General features: G+C 40.2%; 1 protein-coding gene across 1 annotated transcript in view; it reads right to left on the bottom strand.

Moving 5' to 3' along the window:
* The window catches only part of zgc:173742 (DNA topoisomerase I, mitochondrial), a 59,287-nt gene that overhangs the window by 13,018 nt on the left and 24,681 nt on the right, over positions 1–21,588 (bottom strand). The window contains exons 7-15 of the mRNA XM_053622842.1: positions 21,080–21,207; positions 20,889–21,004; positions 16,847–16,968; positions 9,526–9,648; positions 8,778–8,965; positions 7,078–7,222; positions 5,569–5,712; positions 4,115–4,300; positions 3,029–3,097 (exon numbers count right to left, since the gene is read on the bottom strand). Of these exons, the coding sequence (XP_053478817.1) occupies positions 3,029–3,097; positions 4,115–4,300; positions 5,569–5,712; positions 7,078–7,222; positions 8,778–8,965; positions 9,526–9,648; positions 16,847–16,968; positions 20,889–21,004; positions 21,080–21,207 (1,221 nt within the window). The remainder of the gene's footprint in view (positions 1–3,028; positions 3,098–4,114; positions 4,301–5,568; positions 5,713–7,077; positions 7,223–8,777; positions 8,966–9,525; positions 9,649–16,846; positions 16,969–20,888; positions 21,005–21,079; positions 21,208–21,588) is intronic.

Genomic DNA, 21,588 nt, shown 5'->3' on the forward strand with positions numbered 1-21,588 from the left:
TCACTGCAACGGAGGCTGAACTCTTCGGACTACAGTGAGTCGTATCCCGAGTGGGCCACGTTGGCAAACCTAACCTGCATCATTCACGTCTCTAGCGTGCCTGTAGGGAGAGGCTTCGCACTGCAGAATCGCATTAAAACAGCCTTGCGTAGCCGCCTTCAGGAGAAGGTCAACAGGCTGATGCGCATCTCAAGCTGGAGAAAAACACTGGACACATTTGATTTCACTTCGGCAGCAGAACGCTTCTGTGCCATGAAAAAAAAATAAATCACCAAAAATAGTCCTTAAAATGAAGAGAAATAAATTAGCGTGCGAAATTATACAATGTGTTACTTCAATGTTTCTTTGTAAACGAAAACATATGTTGCAAACTGCAGTTTCATGTTTTGCTGTGCCCTGAGATTGTTTTGAATGTTTGTCTTATTAGATAAATTCCACAACTGCCGTTTGTTATTTTGAATAGTGTGGAAAAGAAAATGTAATAAATAAACCTTTCACGTGACCTGATTGCTTTGTTATTATTATTATTATTACTATTATTATTATTATTATATCAAATATATTATGTTATATAATTATATTTGTCATTATTATTATATATTATGCCTCATCCAAAATGTTACAGTGCAAAATAAACACCCGAATGAGATGACCAAATTTTTTCCAGTTTGTCTGGTAAACTTCATCATTCCCGCACCAAAATTTCTTATCGGAAATTCTGCTGGACGTATTTCATGCTTAATAATGGCAATCAAAGCAAAACAGACTACAAGCTGTGCTACCAAGATGTGATACTACAGCATATTTCTACGATACAAGTGACCTGGTACAAGTATTGATCTTATTGATATGATAGTTGTATTAGTATACATCAGTTCGACAACGAGGGATTTGCGCAATGAAATGAATGTTACTTACAGCTCTACAGAAGTGAAGCCAAACCTGCTCTTTTCCACTGCAACCCTACTTCATTCAACACAAGTCTATACAGTCTCTACAGGTCTTTGCAGAGGTTTTTTTTGTGATTGTTACGGCCAAAAATGCTCGATTTTCCTGGGGCTTTTTCACAAAATTTGTGATGCAATTTGTGACTTTTTGCCAGAAAACTACTTGCGTTGGTGAAATTGCAATTGCATGAAATTGTCTTTCGCTGAATGCGCATTGTGATGACGCCACGTGACGTGTCTTGGCCCAAACCTGTCAATATTGTGGAGTTTTCATTTCTGCGAGCGCTAAATAATGGAGAGACTAGCAATTAATGTAGATATGCTTAATATCGTGTAGGTCCCCCTTGTGGCAACAAAACAGCTGTGACCCGTCGAGGCATGGACTCCACAAGACCTCTGAAGATGTGCTGTAGTATCTGGCACCAATATGTTCACAGAGGATCCTTTAAGTCCTGTAAGTTGCGAGGTTGGGCCTCCATGGATGGGACTTGGTTTTTCCACCACATCCCACAGATGCTTGATCGGATTGAGATCTGGGGAATTTGAAGGCCAACTCAACACCTAGAACTGTTGTCATGGTCCTCAAACAATTCCTGAACACTTTTTGCAGTGTGACGGGGTGCATTATCCTGCTGAAAGAGGCCACTGCCATTAGGGAATACCGTTGCCATGAAGTAACATCCGCATGAATGCCAGGACCCAAGGTTTCCCAGTAGAACATTGCCCAGAGCATCACACTGCCTCTGTTGGCTTGCTTTCTTTCTTCCCATAGTGCATCCTAGTGTTCCCCAGGTAAGTGACTCTCACGCACTTTCTTTGCACTATGATGTAAAAGAAAACGTGATTCATCAGACGAGGCCACCATCTTCCATTGCTCCATGGTCCAGTTCTAATGCTCACATACCCATTGCAGGTGCTTTCAGCAGTGGACAAGGGTCAGTATGGGTGCACTGACAAGTCTGCAGCTATATAGTCCCATATGCAGCAAGCTGCGATGCACTGTGTGTTCTGACACTTTTGTTCAGTGTTCTGAACCACTGCATACTGGGAACACCCTTCAAGACCTGCTGTTTTGGAGATGCTCTGACCCAGTCGTCTAGCCATCACAATTTGACCCTTATCAAAGTAGCTCAGATCCATACACTTGCCCAGCTTTCCCGCTTCCAACACATCAACTTCAAGAACTGACTGTTCACTTGCAGACTAACATATCCCACCCCTTGACAGGTGCCATTGTAACGAGATAATCAAAATGTACTTCACTTCACTTGTCAGTGGTTTTAATGTTATGGTTGATTGGTGTATGCATTTACTAACACGGCTCATTTTTCTACCAGCACTCATTCCTCCATGTTGGTTTTACTTGCTTGCCCTTTGAGCCATGACCAGAGTGGCTCGGTGACAAAAGAAAGAAAGCACCCCCCCCCCCCACCTTTTTTTAAGGAGGGGGGGAAAAAAAAAAAGCAGCCAGCTTTCAATCCACTTCCCATTGGAATACGCAAAGTGTGAGAGCACTCTTATGCACCCTTGGGTGATATTCATTTGAAATTTGCAGAAATAGAGAATCGAAACTGCACTGTAGTACGAGGGCGAAAAAACAAACAAACAAAAAAAAAAAACCCATACACACTTGTGGCATGGTAGCACAAGAAGAGCGGAGTGTTACATATCTTGGTCACGAACTATGTTAGATTCAGGTATTTGCCCGATCCCACACAAATAGCGTGTAATATGATTTGCACTAATCTCTGCAGAGCTGCATGGCAGAGGGCAGAGAATTGAGGCTTTGCTTTCCAGTGCCGAAGAGCAGCACAGAGCAAAATTACCATGTCCCTGTACTCACACTTACAATTACCAAGCGGGCTTGCTTCTCCACCGTTCTCTCCTTTGTTCAGTTTCCTTCTCTACAGGTCTCAGAGCATATATTCAGACCGGACTTCAAAAGATAATATGCTAATACGCACTTTCGTCTGGTTTAACACAGAATCCACTTCAGATCTGACACCTAAAGCGTCTTGGCACTGCAGAAAAGGCAGAGGAATTATGAAAGGAGGAAAAAACAGAGGGAGCTTTATACTCACGTTTAACCGATCAAACAGGTCGTCTCCGTCTTGCTTGTTTTGCATAAAAAGCTTGAGGTTTTTGAAAACCTGAGTGACACAGATGAAAATAAATATGTTTATCAAACATTCACCACTCACAAAGACAGTCTATTCAGGAAGAGTTGAAGAAAACAGAACCTTATGGAAATGTCAAATGTAATTGAGAACTCCTCCTTTTCCATTCTCGCTAACGGGTAAAATATGTACAATACTAATTAATAAACCATGTGCAGGGAAAAAGTAAAAAATAAAAATGCCATCTAGCAGACAGAGCTGTCAGGCAGTGAGGGACTTTTGGCAGGATCTACTTCGCTCGCTGATGGAACGTAGTGCAGCGGTGATTGACTGGTTCATGGACCTGTCAGTCTCCTAATAGTGGGTGGTGTATCTCTCAGCCAGCTTCACACATCATTATGACACTTACCATACACTCCATACACAATCGGGCCATGCCACAGCAGCCACACATACACGCGCACACAGCTTTCCTGATGACAGAGTTCATCCGCCAGCGTATCATTACACACGCTGATAGACGGAATAAACTAATACGACACCGTCGTAGAATCCGCTGGCGCCAGATGCCACGGTCAGGAGCGCCGATTCTTATTCATCGTGATCGAGGAAATATGGGGCGGCTGCAAATTACGTCTCCTCTCAATTATATCTGACATTTTCAACAACTCTTGTTCGCTCTGAATAAACCTGCTAAATATGCAGGGTACTAATTATTTCTCACCTGATGACTTTTCGTTTAAATGTTCTCATTTAAATAATGAAAGTTAGTGTTCTCAAACAGTGCTCAGCAGAAGCAAACATTCCCCCCTCCTTCCCTAAATTAGTGTGGCTTCTTGCATTACCATATAAGAAACAAAACAATAATTACCATATATATTATTACAGCAAAAGAGCCTTGTCTCAAGCTGCTTTATATAACAATATTTTAATATGCTTTCTACACTGGACCTCCAGCTGACTCGCAGTGTGAGACGGTATGGACCAGAGTAGCTAAACAACTATTGATTGTGCTCTCTCAGCAAAATGATTATGCACGAGACCTCTTACCCTTTTCGAGACAGGAACCTTGTTGTAGTAACGGATGCAATCTTTACCCAGGAAGTCGAACTCCACCACACATTTCTCTCCATCGAGTGTGTCGTGTAAGGTAATGTGCTCGACACGCAGGGAGCAGCAACCCACTGTATCCGCCGTCTCCCCCTCTTCCTTTTCATTACCTGCTCTCAGAGCCAGCTGTATGTGCACACACAGACGAAAACACACACACACACACACACACACACACACACACACACACACACACACACACACACACTTGAAACAGTAGCTTCTACAAGACAGGTTCCATAATGCTAGATACACAATGTGGCCAAAAGTTTGTGGACACTCGATCATCATACACTTCCCTAAACCGTTGCCACAAAGTGGCAAGCACACGACTGTAAAGGACGTCTTTGTATGTTGCAGCATTACAAATTTTCTTTACTGGAGAGCTCTAAGGGATCCAAACGTGTTCCAACATGACAAGACCCCTGTGCGCAAAGTGAGCTCCACGAAGGCATGTTTTATCAAGGTTGGACTGGAAGAAATGGAAAGCCACACCTGTGCCACACCTCCTCGCCTGACATCAGTGACTGACCTACCTCACTAATGCTCTCGTGGCTGAATGAGCACAAATCCAAATCCAGTCATGCTCCAAAATCTATCATAAAGCCTTCCAAGAATAGTTGGGGCTATTAGAACAGCAAAAATCTGGACTGGGATGCTCAACGAGTGCACATACGAGTGCGACGGTCCGGTGTCCACATACTTTTGGCCATATAGTATACTTTAGGCACTGCAGTTGTATGCTGCCTAATCAAACTTAATTTGCTTGATTTGGACAGACTATTTTGAGTATTGTTGCTGAACATGTACATCCCTTCATGGGCACAATTTCCCATCTCCTAATAGCTACTTCCTGTATGATAATGCACCACGTCACAAAGTCTCAGACTGGATTCATGAACATGACAATGAGTTCAATGTTCTTCAGTGGCCTTCCCTTTGGGATGTGGTAGAACGGGAGATTTGCAGCATGAAAGTGCACCTGAAAAATATGCAGGAATTGCGTAATGCAATCATATCAACATGGACCAGAATTTCAAAGGAATGTTTCCAACATCTTGTGGAATCCATGACATGGAGATCTGAAGCTGCTTTGAAAGCAAAGGGAGGCCTTACCCAGTATTAGTATAGTGTTCCTAATAAAGTGCTCAGCAAATTGATTTATAAATACATGAATTCAAAACTGTGCTGCCAACTGTGTGGTTTGTGTGTTCCCTGATTGCAAAAAAAAAAAGATTGAATTCCTAATTGGTTGGACCTGAAATGTTCAATAAGCTCAGGAAAGTGACATTCATAGTGAACAAGAGTTGGTGATTAAATGAACTGTGGATGAACTGTCTATGTGAATATTGCACAATACACTCCAATATCCACACCCACGCGCGCACGCTGACCTTGTCGATGAAATAGAGGGCTACAGCTCTCTGCCGTGTGCCCATATGTTTGGACTTCAGATCTTCCTGGTACTGGGCTCGGATCGCATCCACACACGTCTTCAGCTTGCGAGCCACTTCGTATTTCTCCCAGTCCTTCTCTCCCTGAAACACCATGCAACATTCTTTTTTGAGATATCATAGATTGAGTGATATCTTATATATATATATATATATATATATATAAATAAAAGACAAATTCAGCTGATTTTATGTTAAAATTTTGTACTGAATCTTTGAATTTGTAAAATGTACATTGAAAAATAAAATAAATTTCACAATACCCTTTTAAATATCGCGGGCATGGTCATAGCTGTTTTTTTTCTCCACAAAATGACAATTATAATTAAATTGTTTTCACAAAATTTTTACATTTGTTATAAAAAAAAATATTGATATCAGGATAGAATTATCACAGCGCACTTTTAGATCTCATTTATTATCCTATCTAATTTTTTTAAAAATGCAATTAAAATTTTGTACAGAATCTTTCCATTTGTAAAATATTATTGTTCATTGATCGTTGAACATTTCTGAATAAATAACAATTATTAAAGATTTCTTTTAACTAATTTATACAAAAAAAAAAAAAAAGCACTGGTGTTTTGCTGGCACTTTGTTAGCAAACGTACATTTCATGATGCATCACGTATCGGAGAAATGTTTTTAAGTATCAGGATATGATATTTTAGTCAAATTGCTGCTTTCACACAGCCTTCATAAAGCGCTGCAGTGACTGCACTTAGTCAGAGCTAGACCTTCCTACAGTTATAGAAGTTTCTACACATGCTCACCACCGTGACATTTGTAAGGTTTCCGCTTGTGTTTACTTCAGCTTTATGTCTTTGTCGGTTGATTTCCACCACTGCGTCAGAGTTCAGCTTGTGCTTTAAGCCTGTGACTTGCAGGAATTGAATTGTCTGACAACCCTGCTGCCCTCTACACATTACCTGTTGCAACAGTAACACTGATAAACTTACATTTATGTATGTGCAAAAGAGACACAAAAAAAAGCAAGAGAGAAAAATAAAGTCGTCGTAGTCAGTGAGGCAGAGCTGCAGTAATGGAAGAAAGGAGAGGAGAAGGTGCAGCTCGTAACTCATTCTAAATCTGCATTCCTGTGGGAATAACCTCGCTTATTGTGACATGTGGGTAATTGAGTAATGATGGAATTGATTGCTTTTGCATCCTGATTTGATTGTGTGTGAGAAAGGCAGCGAATGGAGCGAGACAAATGACAAGATGAAGCATGTGGCGAGGGGGACGGGATGAAACGCACATTGCCGCAGAAAACACTTCGCTCGCTGCTCTATTTTGATTAACCAGCGCCCGGCACTACAGCTAAATGTCATCACAACTAATCTATTAACCAAGGGAGGCAAATACAGATTGACATGCTTAGGGAAATAACAAGCGAGAGGCGGCGGATGGAGAAAGAAAATCATCAAGAGGAAGCGGGGGAGATTAGACCTTGAGTTTGGAGTTTGCGTTGAGCATGATGTATTTGCAGGAACCCTGGACGTTCTCAGTCCAGCTGGCCAACCAGGTCACCGTGTTGTCATGTCGGACCTCCTTCCAGCTGTGACCAGCAGGGGGCTCTGGGATCCGTGAATCACTGTAGGGCAGTTCAGAAATCACAATAAATATACCTCGACAAGTTCACGTTTATTTGAGGATTAGTGTGAAGAAACCTGCGCATGCAGATCTCCTTCGTTAACAAACTTGGCTGAACTTTACATCTTCATCATGAACTACAAGAAAAGATAACATGGTCATCTATCAGGATATCAGATATCAAAGATATCAGGCCATCTATCTAATGTCTATTTTTAAGAACACACAAAAATATTTCACCAAAATGACATGGAAATTAGTTTACACAGGTTATATGGACTACTTCCTTGGCTGTCTGCCTGCAAACATGTAAACACCCAGTTTAACAAACGCAGTGGTAAGAACAGTTATCATGCCTAAAGATGTGTAAACTTTTGCCAGCTAAGTGTGATTTTCTCATGAGTTCATCAGATTATTGGATAGTTACGTGCCAGTGACGTGAGCTGTACACTGAACACCAAAAACTTGAAAATGACCTAATAAAAAGTGATTAATAAAAATAAATCTAGCCAACAGAACAGAGCTGATTGAATTAAATCAGTGAGTATCTTCCCACTGATGTTAGCGTGGACAGAGATAACGATGAAGATGATAAAGCTTGTGTTTAAAAGCCACGAGTGATACAAGACACAGACTGATGCTGATGATCTAAGTGAAAACCAAGTGTTTTTCCTTAAACAGATTAGGTTATAATGCTGCCTTCAGATGCTATCGGAATTATCGTAAATACGAGTTTCCCACTAGGAAGTTGTACATGAATGGCCGCTCAAGTCGTAATTATGGTGGGAGGATGTCCTAAACTTTCAACATGGTGGAGGAGAGGTACACTGTCTGTACTGAATGACAGGTTTTGTTCATTTTTCTAAATGCGTTACATATACATACATACATACATATACACACACACACACACATATATATATATATATATGTATGCAATAAGCAACCATTGTATACATGTTGTAGTGAAAAAAAGCTTGTATTTGACCAAAATTCCATTATCGTCAGCAAGCTACCTAACAGAGTAATGTGTTATACAGTCAAAATAAAAATGAAAGAAAAAAGAAATATGTATGAAAGAACCTGACATCGTCCTTGTTTCATGTTCTCTCTGACAACAAAGCATGCGAACACAAGATACTCGTAATTACCACTTCAGACGTGGGAGGCAGGATAGTTCCGATAGCACGAGAAGGCAGCATAAACGTAGATGTAGGCGGGGTCTCCAGATTGAAAAATTCTGCAACTTCACTTGTGATTGAGAAACATGTAAAAGATTAACACACTTCAGTTCAGAGCCTCAGGTTTTCCTAACTATATAGTAGAAAATGTCAAAAGGTTCATCATTTCAAGGGTTTTTCCCAGGCTACCACACATATACGCTCAAAATAATATGGAGAAGCATCCTTAAAAACATGCCAGAGTAAGCACACAGTACTATTCTCAAGAAACTTGTGCCAGAATATACAAGGCCAAGGTTTTTTAGCACAAGCAGAGATTAGCACAAGATCTTCCATCACCGTGCAGCTGATTCCTCTGAGCCTGTGTGCTGTTACCGGCTGCAGTTGATGATAACGTCCTCCGGCTGAATCCTCTTTTTCAGCATGCCCTGTTTAGGATGTTCTCCTCTGCCTCGGAACAGCGCTGGAGGCTCAATCTTAAAGTTGCCAATGCGTTCCCGATGGTGGTCCAACATACAGTAGCCATACTCCTCCAGAATCTTCTGATTGGCCTGTTTAATAACCTGATGTGTAAAAGAATAAGAGTCTTAGAGTAACTTGAAATTTTGACAGTTTTGAAAGAGTGTGGTTTAGTTTAATTCTGGTCAGCAAAGCTATGTAGTTCTGTGTATTTAAACATGCTTGGAGCGCCAGCACGGTTTGCAATGTCACGTGTTTACAGCACTACAGGATTACCGTGAAGTTCACACCCTCCCCCTGGAGAAGGAACTGGATCGAGTTATTAAAATTCTTCTTTTCCATCTACCCATTCTTTTTTAAGAGGTATTTTGAAAACGTACTGTTTTGCTGCATCTAGGCCAGGACTGTTTGTTTAATTGGGTTCTCTTTGTCTACTTTTAGGACTTGTGTGAAAATCTGATGATGTGTTAGGTTATATTTATGCAGAAATCTACAAAATTCTAAAGGGTTCACAAACTTTCAAGCACCACCGTAGCGAACAACTTTAAAACTAGCAATGCTCATTGTTTGACAACGTTAAGAATAAACAACTGACATTTGTCTCGTCTGACAATTCGGTCCGTTTACAAAACGTTCCGATGGTTCTGGATGCTGGAGTACACACCAGCTTGTCTTCTTTGCTCATGTTCTTCCTTGCCTCCACTTTCTCCTTGTGCATGGCATGCAACTCTCCAAAGTCACACTTATTGAGGTCAGTGATCAGCATCCTTTCCTCCAGAGTCATCTCCTGCACGCACGCACGCACACACACACACACACACACACACACACACACACACACACACACACACACCGACCATTCAATGACTCCGACAATGAGATACAGCCTCAGATCTAACACCTAAAAGAAACAAGGGTATCATAGAAAAGTGAACTGCATCATAGGCATAACATTGTCTATATCAAATCAAAGAGGACTACAATATGCACATGCTTCAGTGTAAAGTAATACGGGGTCAATGGAACGCACATCTCACGCAAAGCTGAACCACCTGAGAAAATGAGTGCACTGACCTGCCTCATCGTTAATGAGCACTCATGTTCTAGAGCATAGGAGGGCAGGGGAAAAAGAAGGGCAGAAATGTTTGAACAGCGGGGAAGGTCATGGCTCTGGGGACAATTTAACGTCATGCTGGTTGTATTATATATACCAATGTTTCGTTTTCCACGTTGTTAAATGTCACCCTAACAGTGAATCACTGTAATCTCCCTTCCCGGGGCAGGCGCCAGGGGGCCGCGTACATGCAATTTCAATTTTATTCTCTCAAAAGAATGACCCCATTCCTCTCTACCACCACCTCATTCTGTCCATTTCGCTCGTGTACACACTTGGTCACACACAAACACACGCACGCACACCCCGATGGCACCCCTGGGGCAGCTCATACATAAGCCGGAGAGTGATGGAGGCGCAGAGGACGAGGAGTGAAATGGACTGCAAAGAGTTTGGCCTTTTTGACACATGCAGCAGCTCAAAGAGCTGTTACAACAAATGAATCGGCTTTGACATAATCACAGCGTGACCTCAGTGGCAATGTATTGAGCAATTTGAATAAATCATTCGATTAGAAAATAAAGTGCATGCGTGTATAGAGTCATCAATATATGAAGGGGAAAAAAAAACACAAAATAAAGGTGAATATTTTATTAACCATAAATAAGCTCAGCTTCTGTAGAAGATCATCTGTTGCGGTTCATCCAATCACATGCGTTTTACCGCAATTATTTTGCTAACGGCAAAATAATTTATTCATTTACTCTCTCTGGTGATTCAGGAAAAAACTACAAAATAGAATGATAAAAAGTCGAATGGACAGAAGTGTAATAAATCTCAACCTCTTATTTTCCAGACTGATGATGTGTGTACACACACACACATTTTATTTATATATATATAATATTATTATTAAATATATATATATATATATATATATAAATTGTTATTTTGTTCAAAGATCTTTTTTTTCATTTAGCACTGCCTTTCAGATACTAAATAAGATAGTTACATGTTTCCCAGAAGACAAAGTACTACCTATTTACACCGATCATCCTGTTCAAAAGTTTACCCCCCCGCTTCTTAATGTATCGTGTTACCTTCTTGAGCATCAGTGAACGTTTGCACCTTTTGTAATAGTCGTGTACGAGTCCCTCAGTTATCCTCAGTGTGAAAAGGCGGATCTCAACATCATATAGCCGCTGCTGGAAAGGGGTCAAATATGCAGAAGATGCTGGAAAAGCAAAGAATGTGCAGGACCTGGAGGATTTTTCTGAAGAACAGTGGGCAGTTGAACTGTTCAGGACAAACAAGGGATTCATGAATAACTATCACAAAATTTAAACACAGTCGTTGATCATGCAGGTGACGACACACAGTATTAAGAATCAAGCGTATGTAAACTTTTGAACAGGGTAATTTTTATAAATTGAGCTATTATCTTGTCTTGTGGACTATATGTAAACATCTGTTATGTGAAATAGCTTAATCAGGACAGGACTAAATAAACCACAACATGGGATTTTTATTATCCCTCTTATTTTGTTAACAGTATTAAGATTTAGCAGATTCTGAAAGCGGTATGCAAACTTTGGGCACAACTGTAAAATAATTTTCAAATAATTTGGAGATCTTTTTCAATGCCTTGCCAGACTCGTAGGCATCCACAACCTCGTTTGTGAAGGCCTTACAGAACTCTTTAGATCTTGGCATGATGACACCACACACCTCAATAGCAAAGGGAACACCACTATGAGAGGCTATGAGAGGGGTATAAATAAGACCTGCAGGTTCCACCTGCACTCCCTAAACAGGTTCTAATCACTGATACTCAATCTTGAACACGTGATTCTAATTTTATGGATTTGAAGGTGTGATAAATGTAGGGGTGTACTTACTTTTTCCATGTGATGGATCTGGGTTTTTTTTTTCCATTTAAATTGTGAACATTACCACAACATAATGTGTCATTTGATAGCGTGTATCAAGAGGATCAATTGTTTGATTGACCAAATATGTCAAAACAATGTATATAGCCCTCTCCGGAGTGGTGCAACAGAAAAGCATTGGGACTAGCGCCAGGTCGCATCCCAGTAATACCGGGAGACCAAGAGAGTCCGTGCTCTCAGGGTATGAGGGGTGGCATACTCTCTCTCACCTGTCAATCACAGCGACACTAGCCAATAATGCGCATCTGTGGGTTCATGCATGTGGAATGGGGTGTATAAGTGCTTCCCTCCAAGTGCATCACACTGCCCTTTGGTGCAGTATGAGCAGCAGTTTGAAAAGATGATGTTGACTGCTTTCACGTGTCTCAGAGGGAGAAAAAAAAAATCATCTTGTCCCTGGCTACTGATTTGTCCACCCATGAGTAAGAGATATCATTTGTCACCATTCAGTCATGATGATTGCTTACCTGTGCATTTGGAGGCAAGAATTTATTGAAACTCAACAAATCTGACTCAAATAACCCTGGCGTATAGAGTACACAGAATATCTAAGCTGCGTAAGCCGAGTTCTTGTGCAGCCCATTAGTGCAAATGGGCTGTTAATGTGAGCTAATTAGCGAGAGCACTAAAACACATCGACACATCACCCCTATCTGTGCACACTCTCTAGTGTACACTTCCACTTAACCTTCTGCTTCCTCATTACTGTTTGCTCAGCACCGCAGAAGCCACAGTGTTCAAAAAGCTACCGTGGTGAACCGCACGCGTGTTGAGAGAGATTAAATTCATCAGCAGTTGCACCCAAGTCATGGCATGGAATTATTTTTAATCAAGAATTATTGAACAAAATAGCACTCATTTAAAAAAAAAAAAACAAACAAAAAAAAAAACCCGGCATGTCCATTGGTAAAACTGTAGGATCTATAAGATGGTGCTAATAAGTAATGTTTAAACAGTGAACATCACAAGCCTGTAGTGCCGAGTGGTTCTTCATGGTTCTTACATCATTCTTCAGGTCAGGTTACGCAATGATATCAGGTGCATGTATATCAATCTCTTCCCTTTCAATCCTTCAATTCCTCGCTCACTCTCTTCGAATGGCACCGGGCAGTGGGCGGAGACTGTGCTCACTGAGGCGAGGCAAGGCTTCGATGTTATAATAAAAAAAGTTAAATTGGATTTGTTCCTATGGGGGGGGGGGGCTAAGCGAGTTGTCTGGATTAGCATATCAATGCCTTTATACAAATCGCATTTTCAAGAGCATTGAGTGCTAAGCAGCACGAAATTAATTCTGCACGATAGGCTCCAGGCCCTGCTCGGGTCCCCCTCCAAGTGAACGATCTATCATCCATCTCTTCTCGCTCAGCCGCGCATATCTGACCAGGGAAAGAGAAAAAAGAAGAGAAAAAAAAACTTCCGAAGACGGCTTTGAACTGCAAAAGAATCTATCTGAAGTGATAAAAAAAAAAAAAACTGCAGAACGAAGGAAATAAAAGTGAAGTTCAATAATCTTTCTTGGTTGGCCATACATATAAAGAGATTAATGGAAAAATGTGTAATCATTAACGCTGTACTACTTCAAATGCGATACTGCAGCTTGTTCCAATCCCGAATCTCTATTGTATCTGCAGCTTAACGCGAATGAATTGACTTTCTTCTTGATCCTGTTTAATGTTTGTCTGCTGCTGGAACCAGATTGATTTCATTTAGCTAAAGTGCACAAAGGTATAAGCAGCTTTAACTTCCCTGGGAAGGTCCGTCTCTTGAAAAACACCTTTTTTAGGACAGAAGTTTGGCATCATCACTCTTTAACTCGGTTTTATTTAAAAATCAAGTAAACCGCTGGACGGTAGCCATGATAAAGCATGCTCGCTACTACACCCCTATATGAAAAATATTATACACATTAGAAGTGTGTGATATGACAAAAATATCATATCACCATCCTCTAATGCATTTCTATGATAGACAAATATGTATCACGATTATATAGGTGTGCTCACAAACTGTTGCATTTAGCATTTCATTTGAAAAGGAATGATTATAAATAGAGATTGCACAACAGCACCGATACTGATACCAGTTCTGAAACCTTGAGTGTCGGCCGATTCTGAAACCCGCCTGATAAGGTTTTCTTTGAAAACTACTCAGCTTTAATATGACCAAAGCTCTGATTTAAAAGATAGTTTGGAAATTATATAAAGACCAAAAGTATGTAATCTGGTCAGATTTTCAAACTATGTAGAAAAGGCAAAGATTTGCAGAAAATTATTCTCATAAGGATTCAACCGGTAAAGCAATAAATAAATAAATACAAAATTGGTAACGATGGTGGACAAGTCATTAGCGAGTCCACAAGTCCAATGTACCGCACAGATTCATGTTTTGGTTACCCAAAAACCTAATTAAGCAGGCTAAGAACGATAGCTAGCAATGTAATAAAAGTATGGTGAGACACAATTATTTTATATTATATATTTTACACACACACACACACACACACACACACACACACCTTTTGACCTTTTAATGTCACCTGCTCTCAGGGATATTAAACAATTGAAAACAACACAGGTCTATCCAAAATATATATATCTTTCTTAAATATATTTGTGCAATAATTATTGGCACCCCTATGAATTCATATGAGAAAAATATTTGAAATATATTCCCATTGATTATTTTACATTTTTTAGTACACCTGGGTGACTACAAACAGGAAATTGTTCAACCATGACTTAAATATATAGGGATATAAATATAAGGTGATACATAGGACAGATTCCCTTAGTCATTCATAACAATGGGTAAGACCAAGGAATATAGCTGTGATGTGCGGCAAAAGGTTGTTGAGCTTCACAAAATGGTAAGTGTCTATAAGAAAATAGCAAAAGCATTGAAAATGCCCATTTCCACCATCAGGGCAATAATTAAGAAGTTCCAGTCAACTGGAAATGTTATGAATCAACCTGGAAGAGGACGTGTGTCTATGTTGTCTCAACACACTGAAGTGGATGGTTCGAGTGGCCAAAATATCTCCAAGGATCACAGCTGGAGAATTGCAGAAGTTAGTTGTGTTTTGGGGTCAGAAAGTCTCCAAAACTACAATCCGAAGCTACCTACATCACCACAAGTTGTTTGGATGAGTTTCAAGAAAAAAGCCTCTACTCTCATCCAAAAACAAACTCGAGCATCTTCAGTTTGCCAGACACTACTGGAACTTCAAATGGGATCGGGTTTTATGGTCAGATGAAACCAAAATAGAGCTTTTTGGCAATAAACACCAGAGGTGGTTTTGGTGCACACAGAGAGGCAGCCATATGGAAAAGTACCTCATGCCCACAGTTAAATATGGTGGTGGCTCTTTAATGTTTTGGGGCTGTTTTTCTGCAGAGGACCTGGACATTTTGTTAAGACACATGGCATCATGGATTTTATCAAATATCAACATATACTCAATGAAAACCTGACTGCCTCTAATTTGTCCACCCATGAGTAAGAGAAAAAAAAAAAACTTAAAATGGGCTGTGTTTGGATCCAGTAGGACAATGATCCAAAACATACATCAATATCAACACAAAAATGGGGTTTCTGACCACAAAATCAAGGTCCTGCCATGGCCATCCCAGTTACCTGACTTGAAACCTGTAGGGTGAACCGAAGAGGAGAGTCCACCAGTGTGGATATATATAGTCTGGCTATCACCTTTAGTTTTTCATGACATGTGTAACAGTAAGGTTACTGAGTGTTATAGGTCAGGTTTGCAATGCTCTTTATTTAGTCTTGTAAGCTTTTCCACACACCTACATGTTCAGATTCTGAAAAGGTCACGTCATCAGTAGTTAATCCAACTAAAAGGCGATACGTGTTGCAGCAGGCAGTGCGACTTAATGAGCAGTGAGCACTAAAGTTACAGCGTCAAGGTCAAGAGTCACGCCATTGTCAGGTGCAATTTGTTTAAATATACATACCAAAAAAATAAATTTATTCTGAGAAAGTCAATAAGCAGTAGTGCTCTTTCTTTCTCTGATTCTGGACTGAGAGAAGAAAAGCACTGGTGACTGCTAGCCTACTGAGTCTACTTGAAAATAAACTATGAATAAAAAAAGATGAACAGAGTAGTAAGCTTGTATGATGCACTTTTACATATTATCACTTAAAAATATGCCAAAAGAGAAGTTCCCCCCCCCGCCCCCCCCCCAATAAAACGGCACCCCCTTCCCCCATCTCTTATGCTCTTGAGTAGATGACTTGTGTGGGTGCCCACACTTTTTGTCAAGGATAATGGACAATGTTTTGAGTTCATTAATATGAATTACAACCTATCAATGTATGCTCAACTTATCTAAGAGACAAATACACACTGTGGCCAAAAATATGTGGACACCTAACCACCACAACACACAGTGTGCGTTTCTTCCCCAAATTGTTGCCAAAAAAGTTGGAAGCATACAGTTGTATAGGATGTTTTTGCATGCTGTAGAATTACAAAATTGAATGACTTGTTCAAACCTGGGTAGACTAGAATTCACCAACCCTGTTCCTGGAGATCTACCTTCCTGACAACTTTAGCTCCAACCATAATCGTGCCCACCTGACCATCCAATCATCGCCTTAAGAAGCTCCCGATCAACTACAACAGGTGTGTTAGAATTTGGCTGGAGATGAAACCTGCAGGAAGGCAGATCTCAAGGAAGAGGGTTGGTGACCACTGATCTAGACCGTGACCCTCACTAACCTTTAATTTTATATTTGTACAAAACACACAGTATGCAAAAGGACAAGGCCCAAACTAATGCGCTAATAACTCCAAGCCATTTTGTTCATGTGTACATTTTCCAGGTTAACCATACCTAGCTTATACATGTGTACATTTTCCAGGGTGTTTAGGAATGCTCTAAAGCTCAGCACTCGCGTGTGCCTCACGATCACAGTACACAACGACCAGTCCATATGAACAGGAGCACATCATCTTCACATACCTTCCTCCAGTCTTTGAAGAAGTTGTCACGAAACACATCTTTAGTGGTGTACTCGTGATCCAGCATCTGTGCAAAGAACAACGCCACTTCCTCAGCAGCCAAGCTCAGCTTTACAGGCTTGCCTAGAGAACAAATACACGAAGACGTCAAGCTTAACAAGATGGAACAACAAATACGATGAGGTCAAATCATTCAAAATCATTGCTGACGCTTTACTAAGTGCAAGTGATTAGGCGTTTAAGTGGGCCTCCATTTGATATATAAAAAATAATTCTAGAGTGGAAGCAAGGCCAGCAAAATGGTTCTTCTTTATATACCTAATGCACTTCTGAATTCAACAGCAACAGAACAACATATTAAGTTTTATGTTCCTTTAAGTGAAATGCACAATATTTTCACAGCAGTAAAAAGCAGTCTCCATTACATTCGCTCTCATTTATTTTGTAGTAGTCTGGCACAAACACAGGGAGTGTAGAGTTATCTATGTTATGCATCTTGTGAGTAATATGCTATTTGTTGTTATTTGCATTAGTGCTGCGCGATTAATCAGCATCGAAATAAAATTACGATTTTGAACCTGCGGAAAAGCGCCGATTCTATTCCAACCACCCTCTGTTTCCATCATGGGCGGCTGTGGCTCAGGTGGTAGAACGGGTTGTCCATTAATCGTAGGCTTGGTGGTTCGATTCCTGGCCCACATGACTCCACATACCGAAGTATCCTTGGGCAAGGCACAGAACCCCAAGTTGCTCCTGATGGCAAGATAGTGCCTTGCATGGCAGCTCTGCTACCATTGGTGTGTGTGTGTGTGTAGGGGTGAATGAGACACAGTGTAATTCGCTTTGGATAAAAGCACTATACAAGTGCAGACCATTTATCATTTACCTCCCGCTCAGTGTGCAAAAGGTGTTCACCAATCAAATGCAGAGTGCCTAGGGTTAACGACTATGCAGGAAAGCACAGAAACAGGGAGGATGAATTCAGGACAGAATAATGACTTGGTGCTGAAAAAATATACATATTTTGGATACAGGAGAGATGATGTGTTACAGACCCACGTAATTTGCAAGACCTGTTAAACTATTGTTGCGACAAAACAGGGTAACACCACAACTCTGTTCCAACACCTGAGACAATGCCATAAAGAACTATACGAGCAATGCATGGCGACGAAAGTCCCTCGACATAAACAAAAGCACGTCCCAAAGCACTCCAGACCAGGTGAACAAAAATCAAACAAAACCACAGGCTTTTGCGACGTGCACACCATATGAGAGGAGCTCAAAAAGGCACAAAGAAATAACCGATGCAATCATGTATCATTTATGCAACGACATGGTGCCTGTGCACAGTCAGTAAAGACGGCTTCCAAGAAATGATAGACACTTGAGAGATACCGACTGCCATAGCAACGTTATTTTTCACGAGCTGCCATCTCTGAAACGTGTACCGAATGCAAGGCCGGTGTTGAATCAGTGAGTGAATAAAACACGTGAAATACTGTGCAACCACTTCAAATATATGTGTTGAAACAGAACATCGGAGCCTTATACAAGTTTAACGGTGCACATTATCAGTGAGGATTTTGAAATGAAAAGTCGACGCTTGCAAACGGCATACTTTCCTGAAGACCACATGGGAGAAAATCGGTCTCAGGGTTCGAGAGATGCTTTGGCTTCCTGGGCAGCAAGTGTCAATCACCACAGATAATTACTCGAATATAGTGAAGGCTGCCACTTTGAACAAATGGACAAGATTACAATGCTTTGGGCATGGACTGCAGCTTGCAATTGGTAAGTTGTTTTTTTTAAATCTACATTTAGAAGTACATTAGGAATTTATAAGTGCATATTGTAGCAATAATTTATTCCCATTTTATTCATTTAATTCCAGTTTCCTTAAAAATATTGCAAAATGAACCCAGATCGTGTCTTTTCTCATGCCGAATGATTTATTTTGCAATGACTGTATATTATCCTGCGTATTAAGGTGACCTAGAATTGAATTAATCTTTAAAAAAAATAAAAAATAAAAAAATTAAGGGACATTGATATAGTAGACAATAGCGATTGAAGTAGCATAGAATACCTCTGATGTGCAGTGGTTAAGAAATAGATGGTGCTATCGACCAATCAGCATAGAGTATTCCAGACATGACGTGCGTTTATGAATGTAAAATGTTTAAGCAAGGAAATATTTTGCCAAAATCGTGATTAAAATCGTCAAAAAAAAAAAAAAAAAATCATGATAGCATTTTTTTTGTCCATATTGCACAGCCCCAAGTTGCATTGCCCTCAGGGGTAAAAGACAAGGAGAAAGGGTAATATGTGGACAAACCAAACACGTGTTTAAATGCATTCTTGGGAGCTGGTCCTGTGACAAGAATAAGCAAAACACCACCAAAAAAATAAATAAATAAATAAAAAATAAATAAAAAAAAAAGGGCAGCACGTTCTCAGTTACAGCACAGACCAGATGCTTTGCCCTCCGGACTGACCATATGCTTTAAAGGGAGCTTTTTATTGTCCATGACAGAGTGGATATTAACAGAGGGAGCAAGTCTGCAGAGACCAGCTGACCCAGACGATGGACAGGGCAAACCTCAGAAAGGGCTCTATGCTCAGCAAGAGCAAGAGATGGAAGGAAATGACAAATCTAACAAAAATTGCACTTCCTCATGACACATCTTCAGATAAAAGTCAAAAATGGTGTAACAAAGTAAAAACTTTTTTTTTTTTAACAAAAAGATTACATTTTTAATATATTACTATGCATACTATGCAATATACAGTATTACTCATTACTGATCACTTGTTTACTTCTCTTAAACATAAACATAACAATACGTCAGTCTTTTTAAACATCTATTTTCTAACGTTCTGCATAGAAACCATGAAATGTTTTCACATGACCGACATTTACGCTGGTGAACTGCTTCTGCTCAAACTGAACATGTTAAAATAAATAAATAAATAAATAAGGTGTTCAATTTGACACCTTGTTGTAGACCTTTCTTTTTCTTTTGGGTCAAAATCTTTTGCTTTTTATCAGTCAGCTGTTTTATTAAGTCATTTTCTAAGGAAGAAATGTCAGTGTATCCAAAATAGATACAGTATACTGATATTACACCACAGGGCATTTGAATATCGGAGTCTGATTGGTCAGAAGATGTGCATTATTTCTTGGACAGTAGTTCCAGATGTAACATGATAAACATAGGTTTATTATAATGTTAGTAAATTAATAAATGGATTAAAGAACATGCATCATTCCTGGTGTGGTGAGGTTTTTGTTAGGAGGCATTTATTTCACATGTACGGGAAGGAGTCTTGGGTATCATCGCTTTGTAACGGTCACAGTGCTTTGCAAAGTTTTCTAGGTAAAATGCCCAGCTACAGGTTTTTTTGGGGGGGGTTTCTTTTGAGAGAGAGAGAGAGAGAGAGAGAGAGAGAGAGAGAGAGAGAGACGTGGATAATTAATAAATTAAACACTGTAATCAATGGCAAACTGCTGTGATCTAAGAAGAATAACACACTCCAGGCCATGCTGTTATACAAAAATAATTCACTTTTGGGTGGATTGTTTTCTTATAACCACACGACATGTCATGTATTATTCCTTACTTAACTATATACTAGTCTAATGTGAACTGATATATTCAAAGATTTTCTTTCACATGAATGGACTCGAAACATTCTCCAGTCACCTCGACAGAAAGTGAGGAAACAGCTGAGAAAATCATGTTGAGACAAGAACGTTACTTCTAGAGAATGCTTCCAGAGAGTGTCAGTTAATATCACAGAACTCAAAACACCTACGTAACTGTCAATCATTCCAGATTCATATGTCGACTGGCTCATTTGCTGCTCGTTTGGAGTATTCGGATACTAAAATACGAAGCCCTGCATCTTCACCGGATATTCTAGTTGTCCTGGCCACTTTCGCAATAGTGCAGGGTGAAAGTCCTTCCAAACCTGTGCGATCTCGGTGTGAAAGCAAATAAACGAAGAAAAGAAAAAAAATGAACAAAAACAAAATGTACCATCATAGTAGAACTTCACGTTGTCTGGGAGCGGCTGGTACTTAGGAGGGAAATACGGGCCCTTGTGCTCTAGAAACCTCCACTTGACACCGTCTTTATATTTCTCCTCCTCCCACCTTGAATAACAGAAAGTGTTTTAATTGCCGAGACCAGAAACAAACTCTGACACACATTACACACAGACACTTTACCAACGCCAACGCTGCTGCTCCTCTTCCTCCTTCTTCTTGATCTTGAGGGCCCTGGCTGCCTCGATCTCCTCCTTCGTCTTCTTCTTCGCTGTGACAGGACGCTCCTCTTTCTCCTCCTTCTTCACCTTCTGAAAGATTGAAGACATCCACAGCCCACAGTGTCTTAAAACGAGTGATCGCAAAGTTCAAAATTTTTAACTGTGACACTTGGGGAGGGAAAGAGACACAAACGGGCCACAACCTGAGCGCAGCCCTTATTCATCAAAGCTGTGTAGGAACAAGATAGGTAGATGTGAGCTCACGGAACATCAAAACTAGCAGTGATTTGAGAGCAATTCCCACTGCTCTCTAGGCCCTAGTTACATCATACGCATACAGTACAGCCCTATTAGTCCTCGTAAACATCTCATTTACACAAAACATGCCCTAACTTACACAGGTGTGTCGACCGCCAATAAAAGAAAAGTATTCAGCAAGCTACAGTTATCCAGAATCTAAAAAAAAAGTAA

The sequence above is a fragment of the Ictalurus furcatus genome, chromosome 4 (genome assembly GCF_023375685.1).
Source record: "Ictalurus furcatus strain D&B chromosome 4, Billie_1.0, whole genome shotgun sequence".
NCBI lineage: Eukaryota > Metazoa > Chordata > Actinopteri > Siluriformes > Ictaluridae > Ictalurus > Ictalurus furcatus.